The sequence below is a fragment of the Aquarana catesbeiana genome, linkage group LG03 (assembly GCF_042186555.1).
Source record: "Aquarana catesbeiana isolate 2022-GZ linkage group LG03, ASM4218655v1, whole genome shotgun sequence".
In the NCBI taxonomy this organism is placed as follows: domain Eukaryota; kingdom Metazoa; phylum Chordata; class Amphibia; order Anura; family Ranidae; genus Aquarana; species Aquarana catesbeiana.
The window spans coordinates 710,786,469-710,808,334 of NC_133326.1; the positions used below are offsets into that span (position 1 = coordinate 710,786,469).

The following is a 21,866-nucleotide window of genomic DNA, read 5'->3' on the forward strand; positions in this document are numbered from 1 at the left end:
GAGCAAGGAGATGAATATAAGGGGGGTGGCAAGGTGGGCAAGCTGACTCTTTAACATGCTAAATTGTATCTAAAGCCAAAGCTTTTTTGTTGTGGATGAAATGGGAAAGGAATAGAACCTCTGTCAGGTGTACATTGCAAATAAGTCTGAAATTTATAAGCAAGACCGAAATGTTGGTGCACAGATATAAGTCAATTTGTTACAAAAGCCAAATCATTTAGGGGCTTTGCTCCACCTCCTTCATCAGGGCTGGAATGTAATATGGGAGATAACAAGTAACAAAAAGAAATATTTTTGTGCACATTGAAAGCTATGATACTAAAGTCGAACACCAGTAACTCTTGTTGATCCCATAATGCATATACAGTAGTTCACAAAAGTAAGTACACTCCTCACATTTTTGTAAATATTTTATTATATCTTTTCATGTGACAACACTGAAGAAATGACACTTTGCTACAATGTAAAGTAGTGAGTGTACAGCTTGTATAACAGTGTAAATTTGCTGTCCCCTCAAAATAACTCAACACACAGCCATTAATGTCTAAACCGCTGTCAACAAAAGTGAGTACACCCCTAAGTGAAAATGTCCAAATTGGGCCCAAAGTGTCAATATTTTGTGTGGCCACCATTATTTTCCAGCACTGCCTTAACCCTCTTGGGCATGGAGTTCACCAGAGCTTCACAGGTTGCCCCTGGAGTCCTCTTCCACTCCTCCATGATGACATCACGGAACTGGTGGATGTTAGAGACCTTGCGCTCCTCCACCTTCCGTTTGAGGATGCCCCACAGATGCTTAATAGGGTTTAGGTCTGGAGACATGCTTGGCCAGTCCATCACCTTTATCCTCAGCTTCTTTAGCAAGGCAGTGGTCGTCTTGAAGGTGTTGTTTGAGGTCATTATCATGTTGAAATACTGCCCTTCGGCCCAGTCTCTGAAGGGAGGGGATCATGCTCTGCTTCAGTATGTCACAGTACATGTTGGCATTTATGGTTCCCTCAATTAACTGTAGCTCCCCAGTGTCGGCAGCACTCATGCAACCAGTGTTACCAAACCCCCCCCCAAGTGAAATTTATTGGCAAGATGCGTAAAAATTACAAACGACACCCATTTTTTACTGGCACTTCAAAAAAGTACCTAAAATGGCTGTTTTTGGTGCTAAACTGTGCAACTTTTAATATTTAAACTATAAACATGTAGCTAGTGCAATTAGCAATATGTTTAAGTTAAACAAAAGTCAAAAACCAAATGTCTCTATTTACATGAAGGTCATGTTAATATAACAGCCAGCACATAGTTCCCCATTACAGTGCAAGGGAGAACTCTGCGGACCCTGATGTAAAGGACAATGCCACAGATCATGATCTAAGGGGGAACTCTGATGTAAAGAGGGGGGCTCTGCGCTCCCATTTACATCAGAGTTCCCACTTACATCAGGGTTTGCAGCAATGTCCTTTACATCAGGGTCCGCAGAGTTCTCCCTTGCACTATAAGTGGGAATCCTGCAGACTTTGATGTAAAGGGGAACATTGGGAACTCTAATGATGGAGGGGGACTCTGGTGACCAGAGATTACCTTCCGCAGAGTGAATACATTAAGGTAAGGAGGGGGTTACTGAAATAAGGGTTAACCTTTATTTCAGTGCCCCCTTACATTATTGGGTTCACTCCCCCCCTTACATCAGTGACCCCCCCAGACTGACCTCCTCACAGGTGCACCATGCAGGGCTCAGTCAGGCAACTCCAGCTTGGCCGCTCTGGTTTTATCCAATAGTCTCCGCTACACAGTCCACACACATCTGACTTCTCTTGTGATCCCCAATCTGGCGGCGCTTCCACTCTTGACTCCTCTCCAGGCTCCCCCTCAGAGACTGCAGACATGATAAAAGATGAGATGATCAGAGACTGCAGACATGGTACAGGTGATGGTCAGAGATTGCAGACATGCTACAGGATATGGTCATGCGGACATGCTATAAGAGATGGTCATGTGGACATGAGATGGTCATGCAGACATGAGATGGTCATGCGGATAGGATACAGGAGATGGTCATGTGGACAGGAGATGGTCATGTGGACAGGAGATGGTCATGCGGACAGGAGATGGTCGTGCGGACAGGAGATGGTCGTGCGGACAGGAGATGGTCATGCGGACAGGAGGTGGTCATGCGGACAAGCAGTGACATCTCCAGCTTTCATATTTAGGGGGGGCACATGGGAGGACAGGGACAAAAGTAGGGGGGCAACTATAAAATGCATATATATATATATATAGATATATATATATATATCTATATATATATATATATATAGATATATATATATATATCTATATATATATATAGAGAGAGAGAGAGATATATAGATAGATATATAATTATATACTGGGGCCCTTTACTATGACCCCACAACGGCCCTTTCACATGTTCTGCAGTGAGCTCCCTTCCTACTGTATTGGGGCCCCCCAGGGTGGCAGAAAACAAGATATATATGTCACCAGCATACCAATAAAATATAAGGATCCAAAGCAGTGGGAGAACTATCAGGGTTGCAAAGGTTGTCTTGCCTCCGGGTCCTGGTGTTCTGCCACTGTGGGGTTCCCCAGCCTCCTCTTGCTGTCCTGCCCCTGCTATTGACAGCTCTGGTCTGGCATCTCTTGGAATTTACAGGCTGGTTCTCCTGTCCTAAGGATGTGAGAAATCAGTCTGTTTTTTCAGTAACTGAGAGTCCTGGTGGAGTCCTTCCTGCAACTCGCTCTTCTCCCTGCCAATGAGGATGCAGGGGAAGGAGCAGATCGGGCGGCCGTGGTTGTGTGAGCGCTCGCATTATGCAGTGTCAGCAAGCAGAGGGAGGGGGGAGGAATCACCCGCAGGAGCTGACTGGGGACTCTCTCCCTCTTAGACATACATTTTTTTTTTAATTGGGGGGGCACATGGTGGGGCACAGCATAATGTTGGGGGGTCAGGGCCCCCTCTGGCCCCCCCTAGGGACGCCATTGCGGACAAGATACAGGAGATATCAGAGAGACAGCAGACAGAGATTGCATACAATGATTTTGTACAATCTCACCACTGCCATTTTTGTCTGGAAACTGCTGCCTGTGCCTGTCTTTGTGGCAGCCAGTCAAGCAATGGATGGATGTTGCAGCCAGGCCAGGGGACAGGGTCCAGTGGTGGGACTCAGTTCAAAACAAGTTGGCTTGTAACTATGCATGCACAGCTGCTTCACGCCACTCACTAACCAGGGGGCTGCAGCCAGGGCAGGGTGCTCAATGCTGGTCAGTTGCACTGGTCAGGGGGACCTACGTGTCCAACCAGGGGGTCGGCCCGGCTGGGTCTGCAGCGCCCTGTGCTGTCCATCTCTCGCGGTGCTGCTGTTGTCTCCGCCTCAATGCACTTTCAATGTCCACTGCCACTCTGTCTTCCTGCTCGGCTCCTGGCATTTTAGGCGGCTTGCGCGGTATGACATCATCATCCGGCGCAAGCGGCGTAGGGCGGGCTTATGATCGTATTGTCTCGGGGATTTCCGAACTCCGGAGATGGCGCTGCACATGCGCAGTTCTCATCTGAGCCTGTCGCAGCCATTTTTACTGGCACCGTTCGTCTTCCAAGGACATTTACGGGCACCGGAAAAGTGCCCTGTTTTTACGAGTTGCCCGTAAATCTACAGGCGGTTGGCAACACTGCATGCAACCCCAAACCATGAAACTTCCACCACCATGCTTGACTGTAGGCAAAACACACTTGTCTTTGTACTCCTCACCTGGTTGCCACCACACACGCTTGTCACCATCTGAACCAAATAAGTTTATCTTGGTCTCATCAGACCACAGGACATGGTTCCAGTAATCCATGTCCTTAGTCTGCTTGTCTTCAGCAAACTGTTTGCGGGCTTTCTTGTGCATCATCTTTAGAAGAGGCTTCCTTCTGGGATGACAGCCATGCAGACCAATTTGATGCAGTGTGCGGCGTATGGTCTGAGCACTGACAGGCTGAACCCCCACCCCCTCAACCTTTGCAGCAACTTCTTTGGTCGACCATGGCGAGGCCTGTTCTGAGTGGAACCTGTCCTGTTAAACTGCTGTATGGTCTTGGCCTCTGAGCTGGAGCTCATTTTCTGGGTCTTGGCAATCTTCTTATAGCCTAGGCCATCTTTATGTAGAGCAACAATTCTTTTTTCAGATCCTCAGAGAGTTCTTTGCCATGAGGTGCTATGTTGAACATCCAGTGACCAGTATGAGAGAGTGAGAGTGATAACACCAAATTTAACACACCTGCTCCCCATTCACACCTGAGACCTTGTAACACTAACAAGTGACATGACACCCGGGAGGGAAAATGGCTAATTGGGCTCAATTTGGACATTTTCACTTAGGGGTGTACTCACTTTTGTTGCCAGTGGTTTAGACATTAATGGCTGTGTGTTGAGTTATTTTGAGGGAACACCAAATTTACACTGTTATACAAGCTGTACACTCACTAGTTTACATTGTAGCAAAGTGTCATTTCTTCAGTGTCTTCAGTGTTGTCACATGAAAAGATATAATAAAATATTTACAAAAATGTGAGGGGTGTACTCACTTTTGTGAGATACTGTATGTGGCAGCAGGGCAGGTTAGCCCCAAGGTCCACATGCTGCACATATACATCAGTGGACACTGAGGTTTCTGTGCTGAGAGTGACAGCTAATCACAGTGATCACGTGATCGCGAAGTCTGTCCCGCCTTCTAGCATTTCAGGGGCTGCCAGGAGGCAGAAGGAATGGGTTAAAGACAAATACTAAATAAAGTAATGATAATTGTCTTTTAATATTATAATTATAAAGCAATTATAATTACATTGTCAATGAAAATAATAGAGTTTATAACAAGAATATAATATACATTATATGAAATGAAATAAACGTAGATGTAATAGAAGAGTAGATAATAAGAGAAGAGAAATCCAATATTTGGGGTGCCCGCCCTTTGCCTTCAAACCAGCCTCAGTTCTTCAGGGTAGACTTGCACACAGTTTTTGAAGGAACTCGGCAGGTAGGTTGTTCCAAACATCTTGGAGGACTAAGCACAGATCTTCTGTGGATTTAGGCTGCCTCAAATGCTTCTGTCTCTTCATGTAATCCCAGACAGACTCCATGATGGTGAGATCAGGGCTCTGTGGGGGCCAAACCATTACTTCCAGGACTCTTTACACCGAAGATAGTTCTTAATGTGGAGTTCCACCCAAAAATGGAACTTCCACTTTTTGGATTCCTCCCCCCGTCCGGTGTCACATTTGGCACCTTTCAGGGGGAGCAGATACCTGTCTAATACAGGTATTTACTCCCACTTCCTGGCATAGATCACTGCGGTGCTTGTGGTGATCTATGCCACTTCCGGCGCTTACACTGTCCTCCCCCGTTGTATTCTGGGAGACACAGAACACAGCAGGGACTCGCGCATGCGCAGTAGGGAACCAGGAAGTGAAGCCGCACGGCTTCACTTCCTTATTCCCTTACCGAGGATGGCGGCAGCAGCAGCCGAGAGCCGACAGACGGATGGGCTTCGGCTGCCGACATCGCGGGCTCCCTGGACAGGTAAGTGTCCATTTATCCAAAAGTCAGCAGCTGCAGTATTTGTAGCTCCCGGCTTTTAATATTTTTTTTTCAGTGGACCTCCGCTTTAACGACATTGGCTGTATGTTTGGGGTGGTTGTCCTGCTGCACAATAAATTTGGGGCCAATCACACACCTCCCTGATGGTATGGAATGATGGATAAGTATCTGTCTGTATTTCTCAGCATTAGGGACACCAGAGGCGGACCAACAACTCATGGGGGCCCGGGCAATAGGAGATCATGAGGCCTTCTGTGTCCACACTCAAGCCACAGCCACACCAAGCCCCACCTACATAGGAATAGGAGAGAAAGAGAGAGATGGGAAAGTAGGAGAGAGATGGAGGAAGGGGCGAGAGGGAGGGGGAAAGAGGGAGGGGAGAAGGGGGGAGAGAGAGAGGCAGAGAGAAAGGGGGGTGAGAGGGAGAGAAAGGGTTGAAAGAGAGAGGGGGTGAGGGGGAGGGGGAATAAAAGAGGGTGGTGGGGCGGGATTATAGAGAAAGAGAGCATAAGAGAGGGGAGGTGAGAGAGAGAGGAGGGGTGAGAGAGAGGGGAGTGAGAGGGGTGGTGAGAGAGAGAGGAGGGGTGAGAGAGAGGGGAGTGAGAGGGGTGGTGAGAGAGAGAGGAGGGGTGAGAGAGAGGGGAGTGAGAGGGGTGGTGAGAGAGAGGGGAGTGAGAGGGGTGGTGAGAGAGAGAGGAGGGGTGAGAGAGAGGGGAGTGAGAGGGGTGGTGAGAGAGAGAGGAGGGGTGAGAGAGAGGGGAGTGAGAGGGGTGGTGAGAGAGAGAGGAGGGGGTGAGAGAGAGGGGAGTGAGAGGGGTGGTGAGAGAGAGAGGAGGGGGTGAGAGAGAGGGGAGTGAGAGGGGTGGTGAGAGAGAGAGGAGGGGGTGAAAGAGAGGGGAGTGAGAGGGGTGGTGAGAGAGAGAGGAGGGGTGAGAGAGAGGGGAGTGAGAGGGGTGGTGAGAGAGAGAGGAGGGGTGAGAGAGAGGGGAGTGAGAGGGGTGGTGAGAGAGAGAGGAGGCGGTGAGAGAGAGGGGAGTGAGAGGGGTGGTGAGAGAGAGAGGAGGGGTGAGAGAGAGGGGAGTGAGAGGGGTGGTGAGAGAGAGAGGAGGGGTGAGAGAGAGGGGAGAGGGGTGGTGAGAGAGAGAGGAGGGGTGAGAGAGAGGGGAGTGAGAGGGGTGGTGGGAGAGAGAGGAGGGGTGAGAGAGAGGGGAGTGAGAGGGGTGGTGAGAGAGAGAGGTGGTAAGAGGGGGAGAGAGAGGAAGGGCGTTAGGGAGGGGGAGAGAAAGGGGGGTGAGAAAGAGAGGGGGGGTGAGAGAGAGAGGGGGGTGAGAGAAGGGGGTGGGAGAGAGAGGGGGAGTGATAGAAGTGGTGAGAGGGGGTGAGAGAGAGAGGGGGGACGAGGGGGTGAGAGAGAGAAAGGGGGTTAGGGAGAGGGGAGAAAAAAGAAAGGGGAGATAAGAAAGAAAGGGGGGTGAGAGAGAGAGAGGGGGTGAGATAGAGTGGGAGGATGAGGGGGGAGAGATAGGGGGTGAGAAAGGGAGAGGGAGTGAGAGGGAGGGGGGAATAACCTATCCCCCCATACCACACCAGGAGACCCCCCCAATAAAATTACACCTGTATAATGTTCTACAACTTTCAGATGCCTGTAATTAGCCACGGTGAAAGAGTCAGTGGCTTGTCATGTCATCTAACATCACAGACTCCTCTCACTCTTCTCAGCTCCATCACTAGCTGCATGTAACAAGACACGACAGCCCAGGGCCCCGACCCACTCTGCCACTACTTCACAGGTAAGCTACCTACAGCATCAGTTTGAGTACCTCTTCTGCTCCCCTCACCATCCCTGGCAGTCCTCTGCTTGTCCTGCCTCTTTATCTGCTCCCATCTTGGACTCCCCTCACCCTCCTGCCAGGCCCAGCTCCGAGCCGCATTCCTGTCTGAATAATGTTTCTGGGTTTCAGGCGGACACATTATTCAGACAGCCCCTTTATGATACGTGGAGGCTCTCATAATGCCCCCTACTGACCTCAGGCACTGCCCAAGTGGTCAGTCCACCCCTGGAGGACACCATTGATTGTGACCACATCTCCTATTTGCAGAAATGCAACCCCAAACTTGCAAGGAACCTCCACCATGCTTTACTTTTGATTCATCAGTCGCACCTCCTGCCTTTTTTCTGTACCCCAGTTCCTATGTTTTCCTGCACAGTTGAATCGCTTAGCCTTGTCTCCACGTTGGTGGTATGGCTTTTTTGGCCGTAGTTCTTCCCTGAAGACCACTTCTGGCCAGACTTCTCCAGGCAGTAGATGGTTGTAACTGGGTCCCACTGGTTTCTGTGTATTTCATGTGCTGCATTACGTTTCCTTGGCCGGCCACTGTGTCTATTGTCCTCAACATTTCCCGTTTCTTTGTGCTTCTTCAAAAGAGTTTGAACAGCACATCTTGAAACCCCAGTCTGCTTGGACATCTTTGCCCGGGAGAGACCTTGCTGATGCAGAATAACTACCTTGTGTCTTGTTGCTGAGCTCAGCCTTGCCATGGTGTATGACTTGTGACATGAAACTTCTCTTCTTCGTCTTTCACAACCTCACCTAAGTAGTAGATTTTGGTCATTCCTCACCCAGTGTTAAGCCTCCTATACTGCTGTTTCTGCTTCATGAAATTGATGATCATTAGCACCTGCTTGGTATAATCTTTTTAATAATACACTGGACTCTAATCCTACAAAATCAAAGTCTATGTGCAAGTGTAAGAACTGGTGCTGGTTTAAAGTCAAAGGGTAGTCGTACCAAATATTGATTTGATTTAGAATTGTCTTCTGTTCACTCAATTTTCCTTTTTTGTAAATTTATAAAAAAAGAAACAATTAAAATATACATTTTTGAAAGCATTCTTACTTTACAGCATTTCTTCACGCCTACCTAAAACTTTTTTGCGCAGTGCTATATACACTGTATTGTCAAAAGTATTGGGACACCTGTCTTTACACGCACATGAACTTTAATGGCATCCCAGTCTTCGTCTGTAGGGTTCAATATTGAGTTGGCCCTTCTTTTGCAGCTATAACAGCTTCAACTCTTCTGGGAAGGCCGTCCACAAGGTTTAGGAGTGTGTCTATGGGAATGTTTGACCATTCTTCCAGAAGCGCATTTGTGAGGTCAGGCACTGATATTGAATGAGAAGGCCTGACTCACAGTCTCCACTCTAATTCATCCCAAAAGTGTTCTATCGGTTTGAGGTCAGGACTTTGTGCAGGCCAGTCAAGTTCCTCCACCCCAAACTCACTCATCCATGTCTTTACGGACTTTGCTTTGTACACTGGTGAGCAGTCATGTTGGAACAGGAAGGGGCCATCCCCAAACTGTTCCCACAATGTTGGGAGCATGAAATTGTCCAAAATGTCTTGGTATGCTGACGCCTTAAGAGTTCCCTTCACTGGAACTAAGGGGCCAAGCCCAACCCCTGAAAAACAACCCCACACCATAATCGCCCCCTCCACCAAATGATTTGGACCAATGCACAAAGCAAGGTCCATAAAGACATGGATGAGCGAGTTTGGGGTGGAGGAACTTGACTGGCCTTCACAGAGTCCTGACCTCAACCTGATAGAACACCTTTGGGATGAATTAGAGTGGAGACTGCGAGCCAGGCCTTCTTGTCCAAGGTCAGTGCCTGACCTCGCAAATGGGCTTCTGGAAGAAGGGTCAAACATTCCCATAGACACACTCCTAAACCTTGTGGACAGCCTTCCCAGAAGAGTTGAAGCTGTTATAGCTGCAAAGGGTGGGCCAACTCAATATTGAACCCTACGTACGAAGACTGGGATGCCATGAAATTTCATGTGCGTGTAAAGGCGGGTGTCCCAATACTTTTGACAATATAGTGTCAAAAGTGGGCATGGCTATGCATTTTGAGGCAGCAGGCTTGAGAAAGAGACGTTGCTCCCTCGAAACACACAGACACGCCCCCTCCATGACCTCTGGCATCTGAAGCCATTGGACATGGTTCCCAAGCTGTCAGACTGGCTCCTGAGCTGATGTATTTACTCTTTTTTGAGCTTGTGCATCTCCTAACACTGGTGGTGTAACTCCCATCAGCTTCAGACGACCTAGGTCTTCATGGATGATGACTTTTAAGCTTGATATGTGCTTTTATTCCTACTTCATGTGAGAGGCTAATTTCATTTGCATTTTTTTACTAATAAATCACTTAATCTGCTATACTTAGAAGCGCCCTCCTATGTCTTCTTTACATCACTACAGATATTCCTGCTTTCTGCTGGGGAGCTGCACTAAGTCATTTGAGGCCAGCTGATATACCTTATTTGGCATCCATTTATTGCACTTTTATTGTTATATATTTTTTGCACTTAAGCACTTTTGTTTTTATGCATTAATCCATTACTTGGTGTTTTGAATTGTCTGGCTATGGCACTGCTCAGTAGAATTGATTAGTTTGTGTTCTACAATTTTATTTCATGTCTGCTCAGACTCTGCTTTCTACTTAACTGCTTCAGCCCCGGAAGATTTTACCCCCTTCCTGACCAGGGCATTTTTTGCGATTCGGCACTGCGTCGCTTTAACTGACAATTGAGCGGTCGTGCGACGTGGCTCCCAAACAAAATTGACATCTTTTTTTCCCCACAAATAGAGCTTTCTTTTGGTGGTATTTGATCACCTCTGCGATTTTTTATTTTTTGCGCTGTAAACAAAAAAAGAGCGTCAATGTTTTTTAAAAAAGCAATATTTTTTACTTTTTGCTATAGTAAATATCCCCCGAAAATATATAAAAAACACATTTTTTCCTCAGTTTAGGCCGATACGTATTCTTCTACATATTTTTGGTAAATAAGCGTATATTGATTGGTTTGCGCAAAAGTTATAGCGTCCACAAAATAGGGTACAGTTTTTTGGCACTTTTATTATAATTTTTTTTTTTAGTAGTAATGGCGGCGATCTGCGATTTTTATCGTGACTGCGACATTGGGGCGGACACATTGGACAATTTTGACACTATTTTGGGACCATTGTCATTTATACAGCGATCAGTGCTATAAAATTGCAGTGATTACTGTATAAATGTCACTGGCAGGGAAGGGGTTAAACACTAGGGGGCGATCAAGGGGTTAAGTGTGTCCTAGGGAGTGATTCTAACTGTGGGGGGGGGGGCGTGACAGCGATCACTGCTACCGATGACAGGGAGCAGTGATCTCTTAGTTAGTGCTTGCCTGCTAACCCCTCCAATTAAAAGGGGGCGTTCAGGTACGCCCATTTGCCCACCGCTGCCATTGTGCCGATGTATAAGAAGCCCAGCAGTTGTGGAAGGAAAGAAAATCGCTCGATCGCTCAACTGTGTTGGTGGGGGAGTCACAGCCTTATTGTGTTCTGTTGGTGGGGAGCCTTCCCGACTGGCATAACACATTGATCTAATCAACGCTAATTAACTCCTTCCTCCCCCTTTTCCCCTAAAATTATTATTTTATTTTTATTTATTTTTTTGCTGACTTTCACTTTTTTTACCATTAATATATATGTATATACTGTATAGATAGATCTATCTATCTATCTATCTATATACATATATATATATATATATATATATATATATATATATATATATATATATAATATATATATATATATAGGTATACTGTGTTTGTATATATATATATATATATATATATATATATATATATATATAAATACTCAAATACATATATATATATATATATATATATATATATATATATATATATATATATATATATACACACACACACACATATATATATATATATCTATATATAGATATATATCTATATATATCTATATATAGATATATATAGATAGATTTATATATATAAATCTATCTATATATATCTATATATAGATATATATAGATTTATGTTTGAAAACGTGCAAAATTGAAAAAAAAAGCCTTTTTATGCTTTTAAAGTTAATGGCAATTTATTCATTTCTCACTTCCTAATTTTTTTTTTTGTGAAATGTTTTGTTTTATTTTAATAGATTTCTCAAGAAAATGTTCCTTGCGTTTTCATTGGATCATTAGTAGCATTATTTTGTAAAAAAAAAACAACAAAAAAAATCTGCAACATTAAAAAAAAAAAACATCAACTGATTCGTAATTAACTTTGGCAAAGATTGTGCCAAAGTATAACTTTAGTGTTGTAAAAAATGGTAGATATCACTAATTTATACTAATGGTAACATAAGTTGTTTTTGCAAAAAAAAAAAAAAAAAAAAACAGTAGGGGGTGAGAAGAGCAATTTGCAATGACTGAACAATGAGTGTGCTCAGCAGCTGCAAAGACAAAATATCAAACTGCACCACTTTCAATTCACTGTTATAGGCTCATCCTTGTTCTCCTATATAGAATGTTCCATGTCAGTTCCCCGAGGACATCCTCTTACCAGAGCCAAGTATGAACGCAGAATGGCGGAAGCTGCAGGTAGGAATCCCCGACCAGATTGTTAGGATCCTTTTTTTTATAATACTGTATGTGCATACAATCCATATCATTCTAATTGTTATATATCTTAGGTTTGCACTTTATTTATTTATACTGTATATAAAATATATAATATTAATAATATATAATTATATAATATATTTATTTATTTGTGTATATTTTAAATAAATTAGTATTTTTAATCAGTATATATACAATACCGAAAAAAATATTACATTTTTTTGTTAGCAGATGTGAAGCCCCAGTTTACTCTTTACATTTTTACTGGACTAATCTTAACTGCTTTACTGATAAAAGCCTGTTGTTTGCAGAGTTTAGTGACTGTGACTGGAACTCACACTCTTGCAGAGAGTCAAATTACCGCAGGGAAATCTCACCACTGGGAAGGGGCAAAGATACAATTGTTGTGATAAGGACATAGAAATCTCACTATGGGGGGGGACGACCAACTACTGCGGGTTAATCTCATCATTGTGGGAGGGGTGGAGACACAAACTACTACAAGGAAGTCTCAATATTGTGGCAGTGGCAAAAACAGTGCTGGGACAAGGTCTCCAGTGCCCAAGGTGAAAATGGCAAACTGTGCCCCCCCCCCGCCCATGTTTATTACAAATGAGTCAGTGTCTTTTCAAGACAGTATTTAACATATAAATCAAATTGTCCCGGCTCTGATAGTAACCTCAAACATTGATACCAGTGGACACAATAATAACCCTCAGCATTGGTCACAGTTTGTGTAATATTAACCACCAACATCGGTGCCAGTTTCCTAAATAATAACCCCCAGCATTGGTGCCAGTTTCTGCAAAAATAACCCCCAGCATCGGTGCTAGTTTCTGAAGTACTAATCCCCAGCATTGGTGCCAGATTCCACAAGAACAGCTCCCAGCATTGGTGACAGTTTCCACAATAACAACCCCCAGCATTAGTGCCAGTTTCCACAATAACAACCCCCAGCACTAGTGGCAGTTTCCACAATAACAACCCCCAGCATTGGTGCCAGATTCCACAATAATAACCCCCAGCATTGGTGCCAGTTTCTTCAATAATAACCATCAGCATTGGTGCTAGTTTCTGAAGTACTAACCCCCAGCATTGGTGCCAGATTCCACAAGAACAACTCCCAGCATTGGTACCAGTTTCCACAATAACAACCCCCAGCATTGGTGCCAGATTCCACAATAACAACCACTAGCATTGGTGCCAGTTCCTGCAATAATAACTCCCAGCATTGGTGCCAAATTCCACAATAACAACCCCCAGCAATGGTGCCAGTTTCTGCAATACTAACCTCCAGCATTGGTGCCAGTTTTTACAATAACAACCCCCAGCATTGGTGCCAGTTTACACCATAACAACCACCAGCATTGGTGGCAGTTTCCACAATAACAACCACCAGCACTGGTGCCAGATTCCACAATAACAACCACTAGCATTGGTGCCAGTTTCTGCAATAATAACCCCCAGCATTGGTGCCAGTTCCTGCAATAATAACTCCCAGCATTGGTGCCAAATTCCACAATAACAACCCCCAGCAATGGTGCCAGTTTCTGCAATACTAACCCCCAGCATTGGTGCCAGTTTTTACCATAACAACCCCCCGGCATTGGTGCCAGTTTTTACAATAACAACCCCCAGCATTGGTGCCAGTTTACACAATAACAACCACCAGCACTGGTGGCAGTTTCCACAATAACAACCACCAGCACTGGTGCCAGATTCCACAATAACAACCACCAGCATTGGTGCTAGTTTCTACAATAATAACCTCCAGAATTTGTGCCAGTTCCTGTAATAACAACTCCCAGCATTGCTGCCAGTTTCCACAATCTATAAACCCAGCATTAGTGCCTATTTCTGTATTACTAACCTGTAGCATCAGTGCCAGTATCCACACTAATAACCCCCAACATCAGTGCCAGTTTCTGCAATAATAACCCCAGAATAGATGCCAGTTTTAGCAATAATAACCCCCAGCATTGGTGCCAGATTCCACAATAACAAACCCCAATTTGGTGCCAGTTTCCGCAATAATAACCCCCAGAATTGGTGTCAGTTTCCACAATAACAACCCCCAGCATTGGTGCCAGTTTTTACAATAACAACCCCTGGCATTTGTGCCAGTTTTTACAATAGCAACCCCCAGCATTGGTGCCAGTTTACACAATAACAACCACCAGCACTAGTGGCAGTTTCCACGATAACAACCACCAGCACTGGTGCCAGATTCCACAATAACAACCACCAGCATTGGTGCCAGTTTCTGCAATAATAACCTCCAGCATTGGTGCCAGTTCCTGTAATAATAACTCCCAGCATTGGTGCCAGATTCCACAATAGCAACCCCCAGCAATGGTGCCAGTTTCTGCAGTACTAACCCCCAGCATAGGTGCCAGTTTCCACAATAATAACCCCCAGCATTGGTGCCAGACTCCATAATAACAACTCCCAGCATTGCTGCCAATTTCCACAATCTATAAACCCAGCATTGGTGCCTATTTCTGTATTACTAACCTGTAGCATCAGTGCCAGTATCCACAATAATAACCCACAACATCGGTGCCAGTTTCTGCAATAATAACCCCCAGAATAGATGCCAGTTTTAGCAATAATAACCCCCAGCATTGGTGCCAGATTCAACAATAACAACCCCCAATTTGGTGCCAGTTTCCGCAATAATAACCCCCAGTAATGGTGCCAGATTCCACAATAACAACTTCCAGCATTGGTGCCAATTTCCACAATAACAACCCCCAGCATTGGTGCCAGTATCCACAAAAATAACCCCAGCATTGTTACCAATTTCTGTAATAATAACCTGTAGCATTGGTGCCAGTTTCTGCAAAAATAAGTCCCAGCATTGATGCCAGTTTCCGCAATAATAATTCTCGACATTGGTGCCAGTTTCCGCAATACTAACCCCTCAGCATTCTGGCCAGTTTCTGAAATAACGCCCAGCATTGGTGCCAGTTTGTGCAATGATAACATCTAAATTGGTGGTCAGTAGTTTTATGTTATTTAACCCCCCGCCCCTCTAGTCTCTTAACCTTCTTGCGTTGAAGGTCAGTGGCGGTGCTGTTTAAAATACCCCTCCCTGTTAGTGGTCAGTGGCAGTGGTTCTGGATACTTAACGGCATTACTAACTCACAGACTCACTTCACCTGCACCCCCCCTTCTTTGAATCGTTGTGCCTGGGGGGCCCTTCTGTTTACCCCTTGGCTGAGTCCTGGGGCAGAGACAAAAACTATAACAGGGAAATCTCACCATTGTGGGAGGGGCAGAGACACAATCTACTGCAAGAAAATCTCCCTGAGACAAGGTCATCTAGTGCCCATGGTGAAAATGGCAAACTGTGCCCAGCTCAGCATCTTTTCAAGATACGAAAATATTAAAAATATAAATCAAATTGTCCCGGCACTAATAGTAGTCCGCAAGCTCTTTTATGCCTTACCAAATCTGAATCCCTTAGTAGGGAGTAGTTGACCTTTAATCTTATATTTATTTATATTGGCTACTAATAATTTGGTACAGTAATAATTGTAAAATGATAAATAATACAGAATAACACAGAAGCAACTCCTGAATATACCACCCCAGCCAGACACAACTGCTGTTTGGAAGAGTGACGCATATTAGGGCGCTGACCTCATAAGAACGTTGCAAAAAGATGATTGGTGCTATTGGGTTAATCAGCACTTCCTTCGATGACAATGACACGGTGACAGGAAGGCATCTGACGTAACCACTTCAAAGTCAATCGGATAATCGCAAACAGCTCCCAGTTTGAACTTTCAAGAAAACAATCCTTCAAAACCAGTAATAACATAATAACTAATTTGGGCGCTTATTAAAGTCACGAAGCATGTATCAAAGGAAAAACTGTGGTAGTGTTTCTGGATTTCTTTTTCCTTCTTCTTCTTGTAAAATGATATCATTTTACACCTGTAGATATCTCAGCAGTGGGATGAAGTTCAGGAAGGATTTTCCTTACTCACCAGTGCTGCCCCGAAGATTACAAAGTTCATCTCAGAATGTAAATCGGACATCTCACTCCAGAACTTCTCCATTAAAGTGCGGAACATGAAGAACATCCTGGACAGAACCAACACGAAGGTCAGATATGTTTCTTAACCACAGACTAAATCTGGTACCCATGTTCATCCTTCTACTGGTGGACTGATGACAAAGTAGTTACATAGGATAGAAAAATAAAACACATCCATGAAGTTCAACCAAAACAAAAAACCCTCTTGTATCCTCAAACCTTCTCCTGATCAATAGAAAGGCATAAACTGTTAGTGGACAAGGAAGTAGATGCTTCATGATCCTGAAAAGTAATTGGATAACTTCCATTGACTTGGAACACCCATTTGGACTCCTGTTTCCTGGTTTGAGCCTTCAACGGCATTTATAAACAGTGTTCAGGTAGGAGATAGAGAGATACAAAGTAGCATTGCTTATAGACGTTGATCAGGCAGGAGATAGAGGCATACAAAGTAACATTGTTTATAAACATTGATCAGACGAGAGATAGAAGTATACAAAGTAACATTGTTTATAAACATTGATCAGACGGGAGTAGAGAGATACAAAGTAACATTGTTTATAAACATTGATCAGACGTGAGATAAAGATACAAAGTAGCATTGTTTATAAACATTGATCAGATAGGAGGTAGAGAGATACAAAGTAACATTGTTTATAAACTAGACATGTGCGATTAGTTTAGTACGAAACGAAAATTCGTATGAATTTCCGTAAATTCATACATTCGGGAGGATCCGAAATATGAATTGCTATGCTTCCGAATTTTGTACGAAATTTCGTTTAGGAATTTCGGATCCAAATTCCTAACGAACTTTCGTAATTGTTACGAAAAGTTAACAAACCTAAAAGTTAAAAACCCAGGAAGTCAGCACAGCACAGAGATGTAGGAAGCCCCTCATAATGATAAATTCATCATAGCGAACATTCGTAATTGTTACATTGAAACATTAACGAACCTAATGAAAATTCGTATTTCGGATGAATTTAAATTGAATTTGGGACACGAATTACGAAATACGAATTAATTCTAAAACGGAAAGGAACGAAACGAAACAAATTTATTGATGGCGCTCATGTCTATTATAAACATTGATCAGACAGGAGATAGAGAGATACAAAGTAACATTGTTTATAAACAATGATCAGAAAGGAGATGGAGAGATACAAAGTAACATTGTTTATAAACATTGATCAGACAGGAGATAGAGAGATACAAAGTAACATTGTTTATAAACATTGATCAGAAAGGAGATCGAGAGATACAAAGTAACATTGTTTATAAACATTGATCAGACTGGAGTAGAGAGATACAAATTAATATTGTTTATAAACATTGATCAGACGGGAGTAGAGAGATACAAAGTAACATTGTTTATAAACATTGATCAGACAGGATATAGAGAGATACAAAGTAACATTGTTTATAAACATTGATCAGACTGGAGTAGAGAGATACAAATTAATATTGTTTATAAACATTGATCAGACGGGAGTAGAGAGATACAAAGTAACATTGTTTATAAACATTGATCAGACGGGAGATAAAGATACAAAGTAACATTGTTTATAAACATTGATCAGACAGGAGATAGAGAGATACAAAGTAACATTGTTTATAAACTAGACATGTGCGATTAGTTTAGTACGAAACGAAAATTCGTATGAATTTCCGTAAATTCATACATTCTGGAGGATCCGAAATACGAATTGCTATGCTTTTTTTGTACGAAATTTCGTTTAGGAATTTCGGATCCAAATTCCTAACGAACTTTCGTAATTGTTACGAAAAGTTAACAAACCTAAAAGTTAAAAACCCAGGAAGTCAGCACAGCACAGAGATGTAGGAAGCCCCTCATAATGATAAATTCATCATAGCGAACATTCGTAATTGTTACATTGAAACATTAACGAACCTAATGAAAATTCGTATTTCGTATGAATTTAAATTGAATTTGGGACACGAATTACGAAATACGAATTAATTCTAAAACGGAAAGGAACGAAACGAAACAAATTTATTGACGGCGCTCATGTCTATTATAAACATTGATCAGACATGAGATAGAGGGATACAAAGTAACATTGTTTATAAACAATGATCAGAAAGGAGATCGAGAGATACAAAGTAACATTGTTTATAAACATTGATCAGACAGGAGATCGAGAGATACAAAGTAACATTGTTTATAAACATTGATCAGAAAGGAGATCGAGAGATACAAAGTAACATTGTTTATAAACAATGATCAGACAGGAGATAGAGATACAAAGTTGCACATTGTTACTCTTGTAGTGTATCTACTCTGTTTGAATTATCTGCAGATCAAGGGAATGGATTTCCATCTGCATATCATGTCAGTAAAGTAACCTGTAAAGGCTTTTAACCACTTCAGCCCCGGAAGGATTTGCCCGCTTAATGACCAGGCCATTTTTTGCTATGCGGCACTGCGTTGCTTTAACTGACAATTGCGCAGTTGTGCGACGTTGTACCCAAACAAAATTAATGTCCTTTTTTCCCCCCACAAATACAGCTTTCTTTTGGTGGTATTTGATCACCTCTGTGGTTTTTATTGTTTGCGCTATAAGCAAAAAAAGACTGACAATTTTGAAAAAAAAAAAAATATAACTTTTTGCTATAATAAATATCCCAAATTTAAAAAAAAAAAAAAAAAAAAAAAAAAAACAAATGTTTTCATCACTTTAGGCCAATATGTATTCTTCTACATATTTTTGATAAAAAAAAATGCAATAAGTGTATGTTGCCAACCTGCAGTATAACGAGAGCGGATGGTCGGCTCGTGGTAAAGTGTCACCTATAGATCGTTCATTGTACCCTAGTTTATCGCCATTACACAGGCGTGCTTAATTTTAACATGTGATATGATGGGCATCTATTTACTTGGCGCAACATCATTTTTTACATTTTGTAAACAACTTTTGGTATCGTATTGTGTTTTGTGTGCACTAAAATTCAAAAAAGTGCATTCCTGTGTGATTCGTGGTGTAACCCAACCCTTATGCCCTGTACACACGGTCGGACATTGATCGGGCATTCCGACAACAAAATCCTAGGATTTTTTCCGACGGATGTTGGCTCAAACTTGTCTTGCACACACACGGTCACACAAAGTTGTCAGAAAATCCGATCATTCTGAACGCGGTGATGTAAAACACGTATGTTGGGACTATAAACGGGGCAGTAGCCAATAGCTTTCATCTCTTTATTTATTCTGAGCATGCGTGGCCCTTTGTGCGTCGGATTTGTGTACACACGATCGGAAATTCCGACAACGGGTTTTGTTGTCGGAAAATTTTATAGCCTGCTCTCAAACTTTGTGTGTCGGAAAATCCAATGGAAAATGTGTGATGGAGCCCACACACAGTCGGAATTTCCGACAACAAGTTGGAAAATCCGACCGTGTGATTTGGAACCTCTGATCAACAGAGACAAAAACAACAATAATAACAATGACATTTAGTGAAAAAGCAGAGGTTTGGGGTTTGGAACAATAAAACAGCAAGTCTTTCTATGTATGCTGGATATCCTGTGACCTGGACTGCTGACCCTTCATAGACATATGGAAAACTCTTCATTGTATTCCATCCCTAGAGGACTTCACATGGTCCTAGCAAATGGGATTCAGGGGTATAATACTGCACATACAATTCTATAATAAGAATATAGGAAGATATCATGGAGGAAAGTGATAGAATTATTAGAAGATCTCCAATGGGATACAGATGGAAAAAACAAAAGTGATTTTAACCATTCCATACTCAATCCAAAAACTAAAGAGGTTTTGACTTTAGATACACTTTAAAAGTAATGAGTAATGGGTAGGGAGTTTCTTTCTCTTTCTCTCTTTCTTATTTCCTTTCTTTTTTCTTTTTCTCTCTTTCTTTCTCTCTCTCCTCTTTCTCTCTTTCTTTTTTTTCCTTCTTTCATTCTCTTTCTTTTTTTCCTTTTTTCTCTTTCTTTCTCTCGTTCTTTTTTCCCCTTTATTTTTTTTCTCTCTCTCTCTTTTCTTCTTTTTTTCTCCTTTCTTTCTTTTTTTTCCTTTTTCTTTCTCTTTCTTTCTCAATTTCTTTTTTTCCCTTCTTTCTTTTTCCTTCTCTCTCTCTTTCTTTCCTTCTTTTTTCCTTTATCTCTCTTTTTTTCCTTTCTTTCTATCTTTCTCTTCTTTTTTTCATTCTTTCTTTTTTCCTTCTTTCTCTTTCTCTTTTTTGCCTTTCTTTCTTTTTTCTCTTTCTCACTTTCTCTTTCTCTTTCCTACTTTCTTTTTCCTTCTTTCTTTCTCTTTCTTTCTCTCTTTCTTTTTCCCCCTTTATTTTATCTTTCTCTCTCTCTTACCTTCCTTTCTTTCTTTCTTTCTTTCTTTCTTTCTTTCTTTCTTTCTTTCTTTCTTTCTTTCTTTCTTTCTTTCTTTCTTTCTTCTTTCTTTCTTTCTTTCTTTCTTTCTTTCTTTCTTTCTTTCTTTCTTTTTCCCTTTTTCTTTCTCTTTTTTTCTCTCTTTCTTTTTTCCCTTCTTTCTTTTTCCTTCTTTCTCTCTTTTTTCCCCCTTCTTTCTTTCTATCTTTCTCTTTTTTTATATTCTTTCTTTTTTCCTTCTTTCTTTCATTCCTTTTTTCTTTTTTGCTTCCTTCTTTCTCTCTTTCTTTGTTTCCTTTCTTTTGTTCTTTTTTTTCTCTTTCTCGCTTTCTCTTTCTCTCTCTCTTTCCTTCTTTCTTTCTTTTTTCCTTCTTCTTTCTTTCTCTTTCTTTTTTTTTCTTCTTTCTTTCTCTTTTTTTTATTCTTTTTTCTTCTCTCTTTCTCTCTTTCCTTCTTTCTCTCTCTCTTTCTTTTTTTCTCCTTTTTATCTTTCTTTCTTTCCTCTTTCTTGTTCTCTCTCTTTCCTTCTTTCACTCTCTCTTTCTTTTTTCCTTCTTTCTTTCTCTTTCTTTCTCTTTTTCCCCCTTTATTTTTTCTTTCTCTCTCTTTCTCTGTCTTTTTTCCTTCTTTATTTTTTATTCTTTTCCTTTTTTCTCCTTCTCTTTTTCTTTCTTTCTCTCTTTGTTATTTTTCTTTCTTTCTTTTTTCCTTCTCTCTCTCTTTCTTTCTTTTTTCCTTCTTTCTTTCTCTTTGTTTTTTCCTTCTTTCTTTCTCACTTTTAAAAAAAAATTCCTTCTTTCTCTTTTAACTCTCTTTCTTTCTTTTTTTCCTTCTTTCTTTCTCTCTTTCTCTTTTTTCATTCTTTCTTTTTTCCTTCTCTTTCTCTTAGCTTCTTTTTCCCTTCTTTTTCTCTCTTTATTTTTTCCTTCTTTCTTTCTTTCTCACTTTTTTTAATTCCTTCTTTCGCTTTCTTTCTCTCTTTCTTTTTTTTCTTCTTTCTTTCTCTATTCTTCTTTTTTCATTCTTTTTCCTTTTGTCTTTCTCTCGTTTCTTCTTTCTCTCTCTCTCTCTCTCTCTCTCTCTCTCTCTCTCTCTCTCTCTCTCTGTCTTTCTTTTTCTTTCTTTCTTTCTTTCTTTCTTTCTTTCTTTCTTTCTTTCTTTCTTTCTTTCTTTCTTTCTTTCTTTCTTTCTTTCTTTCTTTCTTTCTTTCTTTCTGTCTTTCCTTTTTCTCTCTCTCTTTCTTTCCTTCTTTCACTCTCTCTTTCTTTCCTTCTTTTACTCTCTCTTTCTTTTTTCCTTCTTTCTTTCTCTGTTTCTTTTTCCCCCTTTATTTTTTTCTCTCTCTCTTTCTCTGTCTTTTTTCCTTCTTT

General features: G+C 41.8%; 1 protein-coding gene across 1 annotated transcript in view; it reads left to right on the forward strand.

The window, feature by feature from the left end:
• The window catches only part of EPO (erythropoietin), an 81,131-nt gene that overhangs the window by 53,890 nt on the left and 5,375 nt on the right, over positions 1 to 21,866 (forward strand). The window contains exons 3-4 of the mRNA XM_073624332.1: positions 11,985 to 12,059; positions 16,029 to 16,193. Coding sequence (XP_073480433.1) covers positions 11,985 to 12,059; positions 16,029 to 16,193 — 240 coding nt within the window. The remainder of the gene's footprint in view (positions 1 to 11,984; positions 12,060 to 16,028; positions 16,194 to 21,866) is intronic.